The 14,952-nt window shown below is 39.5% G+C and overlaps 1 protein-coding gene across 19 annotated transcripts in view; it reads right to left on the bottom strand.

Annotated features, from left to right (window-relative positions):
* Positions 1–14,952, bottom strand: part of ptk2aa (protein tyrosine kinase 2aa) — a 194,414-nt gene that overhangs the window by 22,473 nt on the left and 156,989 nt on the right. For 13 of the 19 annotated variants that reach the window (XM_037547061.1, XM_037547201.1, XM_037547093.1 and 10 more), the window contains 9 exons: positions 8,960–8,983; positions 7,104–7,201; positions 6,311–6,395; positions 4,789–4,889; positions 4,153–4,268; positions 3,926–4,026; positions 3,400–3,489; positions 2,812–3,016; positions 589–700 (listed from right to left, as the gene is read on the bottom strand). In XM_037547061.1, the coding sequence (XP_037402958.1) occupies positions 589–700; positions 2,812–3,016; positions 3,400–3,489; positions 3,926–4,026; positions 4,153–4,268; positions 4,789–4,889; positions 6,311–6,395; positions 7,104–7,201; positions 8,960–8,983 (932 nt within the window). The remainder of the gene's footprint in view (positions 1–588; positions 701–2,811; positions 3,017–3,399; positions 3,490–3,925; positions 4,027–4,152; positions 4,269–4,788; positions 4,890–6,310; positions 6,396–7,103; positions 7,202–8,959; positions 8,984–14,952) is intronic. The other 6 variants (XM_037546838.1, XM_017700584.2, XM_017700585.2 and 3 more) reach the window with 1 other exon arrangement.

Below are 14,952 nucleotides of genomic sequence, written 5' to 3'. Positions count from 1 at the left end.
GGGCCGTATTCTATGTTGTTTTTATGATTATTTTCCCTGAAGTCCACTTATGACATTTGCTACATTCATTTTCCAACCTCTCTTTATCCCTTCAAATATGGCAGTGTTTCATTACTGTGGCTTTAAGCTTGTCATATGTAAACAACTTCTGTTCTGATTGGCTGTCCTGTGTTGCACCTCGTTCAAAAGCAGTTCAGGAATTCCTACTATCTCTACTCTGTATCACTTTGATGCGAATGCAGGGACTGAACTGCAGTAAACTGAATGGGTGGTCATGTGCAAATATGTTCACGGTGGTGACGGCTCAGGCAGCCCAGTTGATATTGCTCAGATCTTGGCTTGTGTCCAAGCAGCCCTTGCTACCAAGTTTGTGATGAATTTAAAATGGGCTGTTGTTTTTGAAGCTTCCACATATGTACATCTTGAAACTTTAAGACTGTTTACATACAGGTTTTGAGTCTGATGCAGTATCAAACAAGCTCTGTAACAAGAGCTTAACCCAATTACATAACAAAAAAAAAAAAAGAAAAAGAAAAAAAAACATCCTTATGTCAAAGAAGAAGCTTTAGCTCGAAGCAGAGGGCTTACTTTCGGGGGAGCCTCGTCTGATCCACCCGAGTCCCAGGACACGGTGACCTGACGTCTCATCTCCATACGCAACCTTTCCTCCTGCTGAGCCTTCTCCTCCTCCAGAATAGTGCTGCAGGAAGAGAGAGAAAAGAGAAAGATGAAAGGACTTTTTTCGGTAAGCAAAAGCTATTTCAGTAACGGATGGGAGACCACAAAGAGAATTCTGAATAACAGCAACCTCATTGCAAGTCAGAGATCATTTTTGTAATAAATGGCATTTATGTAATTTTCAGTCAAATCAGCTGCGAGACCTTGCAGACACAAAAACTGCCCCCATCAGATAAACAGCACTTCAAGCTTTCATCTTTGAGAGAGGGGAGAAAATCAAGCTTCTTCAGATCTGAAACAAGCCACATCCATCCTTCCACTGTGGGAAGACGACTCAGCGCTATGGGTCTGAAAGGATGTGTAGCTGTCAAGACGCCTCACTGAGAAAAGAAAATTTGCACTAGAACATTGAATCTGGACATCTAGTGAGGAACTGATGAGTCTAAATTTGTAACTAGAAAAACTTGAGAAGCAGGAAATACAGCCAACTTCCAACTGCAAACTTTGGAGGTGTGGAAAAATATCTCTACAGTTTCCTGAAAATAGCTGATATTATAGTCGGTCCTTCTGTGCAACTGTCTTGTTATACATGTTTGTGAAATACCTGATGGTGAAAAATGAACTCAATGCCTAATAAGAAATCTCTGACTTTAGCATAGAACTGTAGTTCATCAGTCAAGTGTCTGAAGTGTCTGAAGATTGCTTCTTTAATTCTGCACTGGAGCTATTAGGCTAATGGAGGTTTACCTCTTACCAATTAGCATCACACAAACAGCATGCTTTAATCACAGAGTTTCTTAAAAAAATTGAGTTGTTCATTTCACACAGACTTGCTTGTGTTTTTCTGACACTGTATTGCACATCCATCCACAGAGACAACATTCCCAAAACATGAGGAAACACCAATCCATTTAGTTCCCACATTTCCAATGTTTTCCCATCACAGCATCCTCTCACTTCACTAACTGTTGTCCCTACTGTGAAGCCCTACTGCTCTCTTGATAGCAGCCATTTTAATAAAGCCCTTCTTGAGTCTGCATGTCCTCCTCCAATGCTCCCTAGCCTCCGGCCCAGACCAGAGCTGCAGCTCCTGGAGCCCAGCCAGAGGTTAACGAAGACAGGCTGGCATCTCCTAAGGGCCTGAGCAGAGCTCCGACAACAAAACTGTTTATGGAGAACGTATTCCACAATTCTACACCTTATAGATGAACTTTATTGGGACCCTGGGCATTTTAGTGGCTCTCAGATTTTGTAATGTTATGGACGTCCTCTTTACATTCTTAGTCTAAGGACAATGCCCCCAAGCAAATGTGTGAGGATCGAACCAAAAACAGCAATTTCTATTTCTTCTTCTATGTTTACTGCACTGAAATCAGGGTGGAAAAGAAATGCAACTTTCCAAACAGAGAGCTGAAGTATCGCACTGGCAAACGGCCTTCAGGAATAAAATAGCGACCCCTGGTGTTGAATAGCCAACCATTCCTCTTCTAATAAAACACAAGTAGATCCCTGCTACAGAAATAATACATAGATTTAAGTCCAACAGTGGACCAGACCTTTGAATTTCAGTTACTTCAAAGTGCACATATTGCTGACCTCTTTATATAAACTGTATACATACAGCTTGAAAAATTTCCATAGAGATGTAATACAATCAGAGCTGCACATGGGCCCAAGGCCATTTTGCCCAATGCCAAGCCCCATGCAACATCAGTACCTGACCTCACTAATGTTCAATCAAATCCTCACAACAAAGATTCAACATCTAGTGCAAAGTCTTTCCCTTCCCTATTCTATGATCAACAATAATAACTGAGATGAGATGAATAGTTTTGCATAGTAAATTAAATGTATATATTTGCATTGTGACTTCTGGTTCCTATCAGCACTGCTGTAAAGAAACTGATATAAACAAAAATAATAATAATAAAGACGTGTAAAAAAAACAAACAAACAAACAAACAAACAAAAAATCAGTAGTACCTCACATCAAACCACTCTGAAGGGCTTTACATCTCAATGATTAATTTATGCATGAACCTTTGAACCCTTTAAACAGCTCTACATATGCATATCTGTATGTGCTGGTGTACAGGTGTATATGGTTGCTGGACACAGAGAGGCCAGGCTAACCTGAGTTGGGTCTTGAGTTCAGTAAAGCGGGGTCTCTTGCTGGGGTCATATGCCCAGCATTTGGTCATCAGGCTGTAGAGAGTGGGAGGACAGTTGTGGGGCATGGCCAAACGCTCGCCATTCTCTATCCGCCCAATCACGTCGTTGTTCTTCACGCCCTGGAAGGGCTTAATGCCATACATCAAGATCTCCCACATGCACACACCTGAAAGAACGAGTGAGCAAGAGAGAGAAAAAGAAAAATATCTTTTATAACAGTAGTTAAAGAAGAATATCTAATTAGTCAACGTTAACTTCCACAAGCATATGAAAACACTGAGTAATCCCACTGAGACACTCCCTGTAAGCCTTTTCCTAAAAAATACATGGCAGTGTAAAATGTGTTTTGTTTGTAAAATACAATGTTTTATGTTTCACAAAGACCACATGACATTTCATTCAAAATCCTAATACTGCCAAAGGGTTCATAAAAGTTTTCTCACTACTAAGCTCATTTTAAGACCTCTTCATGTGATACATAAATAAGAAAAATGTAATTCATATCATTACTCTGCTCTCTCAACATAAGTTACAATATCTTACACTTACCAAACATCCACACATCACTGGCTGAGGTAAAGCGACGGAAGTTTATGGATTCTGGTGCCATCCACTTGATTGGCAGTTTCCCTTTGGAAGCTGTAAAATTAAAAATACCAATACTATTTACTCTAGCCTAAAAGCAATCTGACCAGACTGCAGACTTTCACTGACTGTATGTACAATGAGAAGCTGTTTGGCTGTAAGTATCAAATAAATTAAAAATACATTTCTGATTCTATGACGTTTTAGTTTACCTCAGGGATATATGGCAGTAAAGAAAATGAAAACTGGATAAACTACTGTTGTTGAATTTAGAAGTAAATTTATATAGTTTGGAGATTGTGAATATATGGTTTACTGTCTTTAGACGTCTGTCATTTTAAGCATTATAGTGGTGCAACATTACTATGAACTACCAGAGGGCGCTACATCCTCAAAGCAAAAACCGTCTCTCATTCTAATGTTAAGAATGAAATAGTTTGTGATTGACCTACACTTGGTAGACTTGGTGTTGGTGTGGTGGATGTATTACCTTTGTAATAGGAGCTGTCCTCCATGTACCTGGAAAGTCCAAAGTCTCCAAGTTTCACACAGTCTGCGGAAGACACCAAGACATTCCTGGCAGCAATGTCCCTGTAGAAAAAAATACATAGAGACAAACATGAATACAAGCACCTAATTTCACAATAGTATGAGATCTGTGATTCTGAATGTTGAAGGTGAAGCAGTTTATTCTTCAGAGATTGTGTTTATTTTCACCTGTGCACAAATCTCTTGCTCTCCAGGTACGCCAAGGCTGTGCTCAATTGGTAGGCAAACAGAATCAGTGATGCCAGGTCCAGGTTGTACTTTCTAACTTGTAAGAACGACCTCAACTAAGAGAACAAAAACAAACAAACAAACAAACAAACTGAAAATGTTAACTCAAAGCCAAGAGACTGACAACATAGATGCAGACTGACAATTTATAAATCATGTAACAGGTAAACAAAGTACTGCGATCAGACTTCATTTATCTACTTTCCAGTTATCAAGCACAAGTTATTTTTCAGTTTTAGGGAAAAGCAGAAACACATATCTATGTTATATTATATATACAAGGTGATTCAAAAAGATTAATCTGATTTCAAAGCTTAATTACATAATAAACTTTATGCTCATTTAATTAGAGTTCACTGCATTGATCTGTAATGATTTACAAGTGAAATAAATCATTTTGAAATCTGATTTCAAAATCAAAATCGATTGGTTTATTTAATACCTAATATCCTCAGAAATCTCTCCTGAATTAATGGCCTTTTTGCCAGTATTAAATGAAATAAAAGAAGGGTGGCATCTGATTTTTACGCAGTACTGAGTGTGCCAGTCAAAATTTAGCCAATGAAAGAGTCTCACCTCGCCCAATGTGCAGAGCTCCATGATGATCCAGACTGGGTTCTCTGTGATTACACCAATCAGCTTCACAATATGAGGATGGTCAAACTGCCGCATCGTCACTGTGACATGTGAATATTGAGATTGATGAGATACTCTCATCTCGTCTGTGCATCCATCATTGACTCAAATATGTACGTCTGTTTGCCTTGGTTTCAAATGCTTTAAAGGAATATTTTAGTAAAATAAATAATGTTATTTTAATTTAACTTAACATTTGGTGTCTGAGGCTTGGTTCTTTTGTTTTGCACTGAAGTTGTGGGGTTAATGATCTCTAATAGACTTGTTTATGTGGTTTATGACTCTGTATGACAGTCATCTATAAACATGAACAAAAGTATAAACACAGTTTAGGCTTTTTAGCTATGTGATGTACTTTTGTCCATTTTTTGCCCAACACAAGCAAGTCTGTCTGAGATTACTTGACAACTTGACACAGTTTTAGGTAAGTGTGTGAAGATTTAGGCATGTAGTCTGCACAATTTTGACTTCTGGGGAACAAGTTGCCACTTCTTAGCCTTGTATCTCCAGCAAAAAAGTAAAGAAGCAAACATGAGATGCCAAAAATGTTTTCTGCTGATCAACCACACAGATCAGCCTTAACAACCTAACTATCTCCTTGTTTCTATGTTTGTCCGTTTTATCAGCTCCGCTTACTGTATAGGTGCGCTTTATAGTTCTACAGTTACAGACTGCAGTCCATCTGTTTCTCTGATACTTTATCAGTCCCCTTTCACCCTGTTCTTCAGCAGTCAGATCCCCACAGGCCCACCACAGAGCAGGTACGAGTTGATCAGACACAGCAGTGCTGCTGGAGTTTTTAAATACCTCAGTGTCACTGCTGGACTGAGAACCAAAACTATCCAGCCAACGGTGTCCTGTGGGCAGCGTCCTGTTACCACTGATGAAGGACTAGAGGATGACCAACACAAACTGTGCAGCAGCAGATGAGCGATCATCTCCGATGGACGAACAAGGTAGGAGTGTCTAATAAAGTGGACAGTGAGTGGACACAGTGTTTAAAAACTCCAGCAGTACTGCTGTATCTGATCCACTCGTACCAGCGCAACATATACTAACTCACCCCCACCACATCAGTGTTGCTGCAATAATACCTGCTCTTTGATGGTCCTGCCCACTGAGAAACAGCATGTTTGGTTAGCTTGGCTATTGCTATGCCAACCACAAAGATATTAGAAATTGGTGGCGTGAGTGCATGTCAGCTGTGAAAGTGGGCAAAAATCCAACAGGGAGCGATTAAAATGTCACATTTTCGGCATCCTGAAGTGTGTGAGATTAGGTTTTAATGAAATCCTGCTAGTAAACATCCTATTTTTATAATGTAACTGTAACAAAATATGGTTTTACATCCTGATTACATAACACTGTTACATGTATTCTGTCACTGATCAGGTCTGCTGACAGACAACAGTCATGGACCACAGTGAACAAGCACGGGCTGTACCATTCACTCCATACTCACAGGCTTCCTGCAGGAACTTCTCCCGCACACTGTCTGAGGTGCAGTTCTTGCACGTTTTAATGGCCACGGATAGAGCGGGATTCTCCTGCAAATCAGAGAGTGCACAAACCATTCAATCACATGCTTATGTCCACTCTCAACAAGCTGCATTAACAAGAAGCCACTGAAATGTGAGTGGATGTCCCAAGAAACATAAATGTTGCTGTCATAACAAAATATTCAGTCCCCAAAATGGTAAGTAGACAGGAAACGTTCTTGACTTTAATGTACATTAATGCAATTTTGAACCCCTCTCATTGACCCATTTGTCATGAAATGCTTAGACAACGAAAAGTTAAGATGGCCTACAGCTTTTATTGTTACTTGAGAAAATGTTCTGTCAAACAAAGTAGGCAATAAATGTCAAGGGCCAACAATTTAACAATTTAAAGAAGCATTCTACTCACAGCTTGTTGTAAGAAAACTTAACTTTAAATGTAAAAGCATGATATGCTTATATAATCCACCGTTTTCTTCTACAGAGAAGTTCTGGTAAGTCACGCACTGCCACAGCACTGTTTTGCAGTCAGGACATTTAAACCGAAATTTCGGCCTTGGCTTACCGTCTTTCTGGCGCCATTCACTTCCTCCAAACTCGCTCAAAATTATTATGATGATAATTATGGGTTGAAACCTTCTTTAAATACCGTCACATAAAAACAAAGTGTAGTGAATGGCAAAGGCTTCAACCGTGTGGTCAGCCTGTTCTGATTAGGAATGTTCTTAGGGGAGGTTTTGAGAGAGAGATGCTTACTGGGCTGGCGTAGATCCCCTGATGGACGTCTCCAAACTGACCTTCTCCAATGCAGCGGCCCAGCTCGATCCGCTCACGCTGGATCTCATAATCCCTGGCTGCACACAAATAAAGAAAACAGAGCAATGCATTTCTGTAAGTAAGCAGCCGTCACTGTGAATGGAGCAGCTTAATTCAGTTTAATGGACACTACTTCCAACATGCTTGCACTAAACTTCATGCTAACCAAAAAAGATTCGTTTATAATGAGCAAATGCATTCCTACAGCTTAATGATGCAAAGCTGCAAATTCATGACTTTTTCAGGTTTTGAGCTGCTACTTTCATTTCTAGTTATAAGTTATGAACGATCTTAACTTCATACTTCCTGATATAGTAGGGCAGTGAACATCTGTATCAGCCCAAATCATGCTGAGTGACCAATACACCATCACAAAAATGAATCATATGTACAGGAGGTGGACAAAGTAACTGAAAAACTGCATTAAATACTCAGATTTTATCAATGACCACACAGGTGCCCTTTGTAGATACAATCACAGATTACAGCCCATCTGTTGATGCACAATTTACTAGCCTCCTTTAGCCCACTCATGAACAGAAAGGACCACCTAAGGACCCTTTTTTGGGTGGTGGATCATTCTCAACACAGCAGTGACCCTGTGTGTGTAGTGCTGGTACAAGCGCATCAGTGTTGTCGGGGATATGGAAACAGCTCAATATCACTGACTGACTGAGAGATGATGTTTGAGCATAACTATTAACTATCAACTCTCTGAAAAGGGTTTTGATTGGCTGATTCCTCAGTTATTTCCCTCATCGGTTCAACAGACTCTAGAAAGCTCTAAGGTTAGTAGTGCAGCGCTGCAGCTAACTCCAAATATAGCTGCACACTGTTCTGATTATGGACCTAGACTGCACAATATAGAATTCTGAACTGTCCCTAGATAGAAACCACAAACACAGATAGACAAACTGGGACAGTCATGGATTGGAGGTTAGGGAACTGGCCCTGTGACCGGAAGGTTGCCGGTTCGATCCCCAGTGCTGACAGTCCATGACTGAGGTGAAGACACCTAAGCCCCAATTGCTCCCCAGGCGCCATGGATAGGGCTGCCCACCACTCCGGGCAAGTGTGCTCACTGCCCCCTAGTGCGTGTGCATTCACTAGCGTGTATGTGGTGTTTCACTTCAAGGATGGGTTAAATGCGGAGGTGGAATTTCCCCGTTTGTGGGATTAAAAAAGTATAACTTAAACACTAAAGTCAAAAACAATTTTCACGCTACATACTGTATGAGCATTATCACTAAAACACACACAGTTGGTACGAAGTATCATTTATTCTAATTTTCAATATTCTAATATTGATTTCATCATATTCTGATTTTCAATAGACTCTTTTTAATCTATATTTCCTCAATTATATATTAATTGTAAAATCTTATCCTCTGTTCATGTTGCTCTTGATGGCTTATGGCTTTGCTATTTGGTTTCTACCAGCATGGAGGATGGTTCCCATCTTCTCTCAGAGTTTCTCCCTCCTGCTCTTGGGGTTTTTTCCCCAGTGATGGATGGGCTACAGCCTGTAAGTGTAAAACTAATGTAGGTGCATCTGATAAAATGGCCACTGAGCATGAGCACTTAATGAGACATTTCCATTATTTTGTCCACCCCTCAAAATATCAAATATCAAACATAAAAATCTTCTTCATACCATTTTTTAGTTGGACCAGTCCAAGCCATGACCCTAACTCTATCACAACACACCACAGGCAAGCAGCACGAGCACAAGAAGAAAGGGGAAATAAAGAAAGGAAGGAAGGAAAATGACAGAAAAACATGAGAAGTAAGGTTACCTTCGTCTAATCCATAGCACTCGGCTGGATGATTATGAAAGGGAGAAAACCGAGAGAGCTGTATTTTAGAACCGGTCAGAATTAGACACAGACAGCATGAAGGAGACAGAATAAAAGAGAATGACAGACGAGACACCCAGTAGGCCTTAGCTGGAGTTAACATGAAACTGCTCAACTGATGAGAATAAAGATCAGTCTGGAGAGGTTTAGAAGAGTCACTCATCACAGACTTTGACAGAGTATATTACCCTGCAAGTCAAAAGTTTGGGCACACCTACTCACATAGGTTTCATATCATTTTACTATTTTCCAAAGTTAAGAATAAGAGTAAAGACCTGTGGCGTCCTCTCAGGCATGTTTCATTAAAAACGGATTGCTTTATTTGATGAAACAGTTTGATGTGGTATATAAACAATGCTAATGGTTCATGATACACCCTTCACTCTCCAGTCTACGCATCTCATCTACTGAAACTATGATGGAAAAACAGACGGTTTTGAATTGACAGTTTTTGTGATGCCAGGAAATGCATTTAAAGTCCACACATTCAGCCTAGAGTATTTCAGGCCCACTCACTCCCACTGATCTTATAAGGAGTGTGTCTGCCCAAATTGCACAACACAGTTCAGCATACAGAGGTCATTTACACATATATGAGTCTTAAAGGCACAGTAACAAAACACTTATATAAGTGAACCTCAAGAAAAAAAAAAAAGTAGAACATGGGCTCTTACATGCCCCCCTTGTTTTCTTGCCCCACACCATAAGCCCATTTATGGTGTGTGTCAAGATTCAGGTACTGAAAGTAGTCATATTTCATTTCTAAAATCTTTCATTATTATTTAGAATTCAAAAGGCTGTTCTTGTCACTGTGCCTTTACGACTAACACAGTAGGATCCAAAATGTTTGCGACCACTTGTGATGATGCTTTTATTTTGCAATCTCTTCCAATTTAATACAAAATTTCTAGTTACAATCAGCATATCAAATTGAATAAATGTAGAATCTCATCATCTGAGGGCCCAAACACATGCTTCAGTGGCAAGGATAAGACTAAAACAAACAAAAAAAAAACAACCCCACCCTGACCTTTTTACAAAGGCTTCAACATTTTCTATTGAACACGCTTTCTTAAATTTGAATACTAACTCAGAAATAGTGCAGACTAAGGCCCGAAACATACTTCACGCAAAAACACTGCGCAGACGGGGTTTCACACATAGTTGCGTTGAAAAACGAGTCACGACACATTTCTTAATGTGGCGATAGTGCGAGCTGCAACCTGAGCATTACAGCCAGGGGGCGCTATAACGACAGCCAAGCCTGTTCAAGCCACCTCCCACCACCAGCGTGCTCCTCTTAACTGCCGTAAGAGACGAGTCTCATGCAAAGATGGCTTACATAATCATAAAACTACCATACATTATCACATTTCCATTTCAAGAGAAGAGGTAAAAGCAGCTCACTCTCCTCTTCTGCCTTCTTGAGGCTGCTGGAATAACAGCAGATCCCTCTCCAATTTGCCCTCTATCGTCCCCTTCAGTACCGAGTGTTTTAACCACCACAGCAACATGTTGGCCAAGCGCTGTCATTTGAGTCTGTGTCCTTGTGCGATGCATGTTTCGGGCCCAAGTCATCTTTTGTTTCTGTACTATCTGCTGTTTATTTCACAGTTTAAATGACCCCCACTGGAGGTGTAAATGACCTCTGTTCTGATCGGCTGTTCTATAAGGTGCTTCATTTACAAAGCAGTCCTCTTCTAATAACTTCGATGTAGGCTGAATGCAAACATTCTTGCTTTTGTAACATCACAGAAATTGATTCAAAATGGGCTGTTTTAGCAGAGAGCATATGGACTAGGGAGTGAACGTGTGTTTAAAACATTAACAGTGTTTAAACCTTAAATCAAACTCTTCTTTCAAAAAAGCCACAAAATGAGCCCTTTAAACATTCTGATCTAGAAATAAGTTCAGCATCCACTTCATGATTTATGTTTGTCTTAGAGGCAAATTCAAGATTCAATATGACTTCAGCCTTATAATCAATCAGATGTGTTCAAATATTTAACTGCTACTGTTATGTAGTAGATTATTTAGGTGCTCAGGGCAGGCATATGAAATGAATGGCTGTGTAGGCCGTGTTGGGTGTTATCCAAGCAATGAAAAATGACAGCCAAGAAATTATTCAAATTAAACAACAACTACGGACATAAAGTCTTTGCCTCAAGTATGGCATTCAGAGAGATAGTTCTGTAAATCAGTGTTGGAATGTGTGTGTGTGTGTGTGTGGCCACAAGTACCACAAAAACTGCTAGAATGTGTGACAGAAACTGACTCAGATCCATTTCACAGGCGATTCAACTGAAATACTCACACACAAGAAAACACAGACATGGTCAGCTGGGCTGCATGCTGTGTCCTGTGATGTGACTACAGCTCTACTCAGTGTACAGGCTCTTTCCGTCTCAGACTCATATGAGGCCACGAGATCGGAGAATTTGAGCCCTTCAGGCACTGACTCGCCCTCTAACACTCCAAATGCCCCCTTCAACAGCCCCCCCATCCCCCCCCCCCCCCCCATCCTAAACGCAGCCACTAACACATACAGTACTGTGCAAAAGTCAGAGACCACCATTCATTCATTTAATTTCCAGCCAAAACAGCCATCAAGTAGACATTATTCACTGTCAGGGGATATTTATTATATTCTACCTGCATAAGGAAGAAAATGAGGAAAATAAGTGAGAGAAAAAAAACGAGTTTCCAACAATTAAAAGCTACAGAAAAAATAAGACTTTTAGTTACTACTTGCAGCTACCTTGCAGACCACCTAAACTGTCCCCATCAGATAAACAGCACTTAAAGCCTGTATTGATTGGAGAGGGAAAAAAAAAAAAAAAAAAAAAAAAAAAAAAAAAAAAAATCAAGCTCCACTGTTTCTTGTGAGTTTTGTGCAAAAAGTCAAATTATTTCAAAACCAACCATAGAAGACGTGGTAGACCAACAAACTGTCCCCATCAGATAAACAGCAATTAAAGCTTTCATCTTTGAGAGAGAGGAGAAAATGAAGCTGCTTCAGATCTGAAAACAATCCACATCTACCCTTCCACTGTGGGAAGACATCTTGGCCCTATGGGTATGAAAGGATGTGTAGCTGTTCAAGAAGAACCTCACTGAGAATTTGCACTAGAACATTACACTAGAACAAATTTACACTAGAACATTGAAACTGGACATCTGGTGAGGAGGCTTAATGGACTGGTGAGTCTAAATATGTAACTGGGATTTTTAGATCATGAGAAGCAAAAAATACAACTTCTAAGACTGAACTCTGGAGGTGTGGAAAAATATCCCGGCAGATTTCGTTAAAAAAATGAAAGTGAGTCTCCTGGAAACAATGTAAGCTGTAATAAAGTTAAAAAGTCTGGAAATTAAATGTCTCTTACTTTTGCACAATGCTGTTCAAAAGTATGAGCACACCTGCTCATAGATTTTCCTTAACTGTATTATTTTCTACATTTCGGAATAACATTGACAACGTCAAAGCTGTGAAATAACACGTATATAATGAGAATAATCAGAAATATTGGACTTCTACCAAGTATTTAGACTTAATTAAACTCAACAAAGTTGACTGATGCAAACACATAAACCAAGACACACATTAATTAGACATGATTTAATGACTGTGGTTCACCATTTACCACTTCTTTCCTAACTTTCTAAATGAAAACTACTCTTTTCCTTTTATTTTAATGAGGTATGGAAGTACACAGGCAAAAGTCTACATATTAAAATGTTTTTGAGATGAAAAATCTATATTAAATCAGATATCCAGAGTGGTAATAGACACGCATCACATTTAGCAAGTCATGGTTGCAGCATGCAGGACTGTAAAAAACTTCTAGGTCCATATTTACAAAGAGACTCAGTGGTTAAGGTTCTAATCTAGGAAGAGCTCATTCTCCACCTACGTAACTGCATTAAATATAAAGTAAAAAAAGACTGATCCTAGAACAGCACTCCCATTCTTTAACCATGAACATACTTAAAATACATCAAATATGTTATATAAACCACACAGTATAAGAGGGGTATTTTTAGTCTGGTAATATTTTCAGTAAAGGTGGGCAATATGACGATATGTCACTATTTATGTCGGGAATTACGTCACTATATATACACGTTACTTCTGGAACAACAGACATCATAAAACAGATTTTGACCAATTGCAATTAGAGTTAAACAACGAATCAGTGGACAGTGACTCAGTTTGCATGTGTCACTAATGTCTTGCAGATGTCCCTTTTGATGCGTTTGCCATATCACCCACCACTACTTCTCAATATGGTCTAATTCAGCTTTGTAGGTCAATATATTACTTTCTAGGCCATTCAATCTTTATCTGACTAGAGAGAGAGAGAGAGAGAGAGAGAGAGAGAGAGAGAGAGAGAGAGAGAGAGAGAGAGAGAGAGAGAGAGAGAAAGAGAAAGAGAAAGAGAGATGTATAGAGAGAGAGAGAGATGTATAGAGAGAGAGAGATGTATACAGAGAGAGAGAGAGAGAGAGAGAGAGAGAGAGAGAGAGAGAGAGAGAGAGAGAGAAAGATGTATAGAGAGAGATGTATAGAGAGAGAGAGAGAGAGAGAGAGAGAGAGAGAGAGAGAGAGAGAGAGAGAGAGAGAGAGAGATACTTTATTGATCCCGAAGGAAATTTAGCAGCCAGTATCAGTCACACAAGGACAGTAACAGTAGTTACTGTAATAATATCTATAATCTATTCATTGTCACATAAATAACTGTGATGAACCTTTTTTATCCATTTGTTTACCATAAGCAACTCGTAAACTACCTAAAACTGGCCAAAGAGGCTGATTAGCTACTTCCTAGCTGTCCATTAACTATAGCATCTAACTGATACAAAGCCCTCAAGCTCAAATAAACAAGTATTACTCACCACTGCCCTCTACAGCACCAGGCATTAGTTAAAACTTTCATTGCTTTCATAAAACCCACGGCATTTTGATTTACATGTATTTGCCTCAATCCAACTGATGAAACCGCAGCCCATTCATTCTGTTAGATGTGATGTACACATATGATGCAATGTGAAGCAAACAACATTGGAAATTAATAAGGACCAGCTCAAATAATTGTGACAATATGTGTGATACAATAATTGTGACAGGCCTATTATATTCTACCCTGCTCAACTCCTACCAGTCAGTACAGGCTTTCTCAGAATTCATACCTAAGGTGATCGTTTAGAGAAAAAAGAAAAAAAGTCACTCAGAGTGGTTTGATGTAATATTATCTAATATCGCATTAGATTTCTTGGATTTCTTTCCATTGGCAGTGACAGGAACCAAGCGTCTTGATGTCTACTCTAATAGTCATTTCATTTACTATCCAAAACAACCAGCGAACTAGGCCACAATCTTCTCAAATCTACTGTAAAACGGTCTCTACTTGTAATATATGTAATTATTCCATGTAAAAGTTTGTAAAGTAGGTTTTAGTGTCATTAAAGTCTTTGAATGCCAGGTTCCTATTATTACCACTGTGAACAACTATTTAAGTTGTTTAGAATTAGTAAAATTCTTTAGAATTGAGTGTTTTACATCAAACCACTCTGAATAACTTAGATTTAATTATGCAGAAACTTTGAAAAATCGGTGGAATCCCCCTTTAAAGCCACGCACACAAAAATAAGCCTGTACTCCAACCAGTTTGAAGCTTTTTCAAGCCTACTACAAGATTCCTAACTGCGCCTGCAGAGAGGCTGAGCAAGTGCTTTGGTATTTGACAGCTGGATATTTTAACGTTCTCTGGCTGCCACATGCACAAACCAAACAAGCCAGGCCAGGGAAAACAGGGGTCGGGACTGGGCTCATGGAGCCGGAGTCGGAGCTTTTGGAGCGAGACAGAAACATCTGTGTCCCAGGAGAGTCTGAACAGCAGAGAGCAAGAAAGACGCTCACACATACAGTGTAA

Source organism: Pygocentrus nattereri, chromosome 1 (assembly GCF_015220715.1).
Source record: "Pygocentrus nattereri isolate fPygNat1 chromosome 1, fPygNat1.pri, whole genome shotgun sequence".
In the NCBI taxonomy this organism is placed as follows: Eukaryota; Metazoa; Chordata; class Actinopteri; order Characiformes; family Serrasalmidae; genus Pygocentrus; species Pygocentrus nattereri.
The sequence above is the reverse complement of the archived record's forward strand: the minus strand, read 5'-3'. Positions and strand labels throughout refer to the sequence as shown.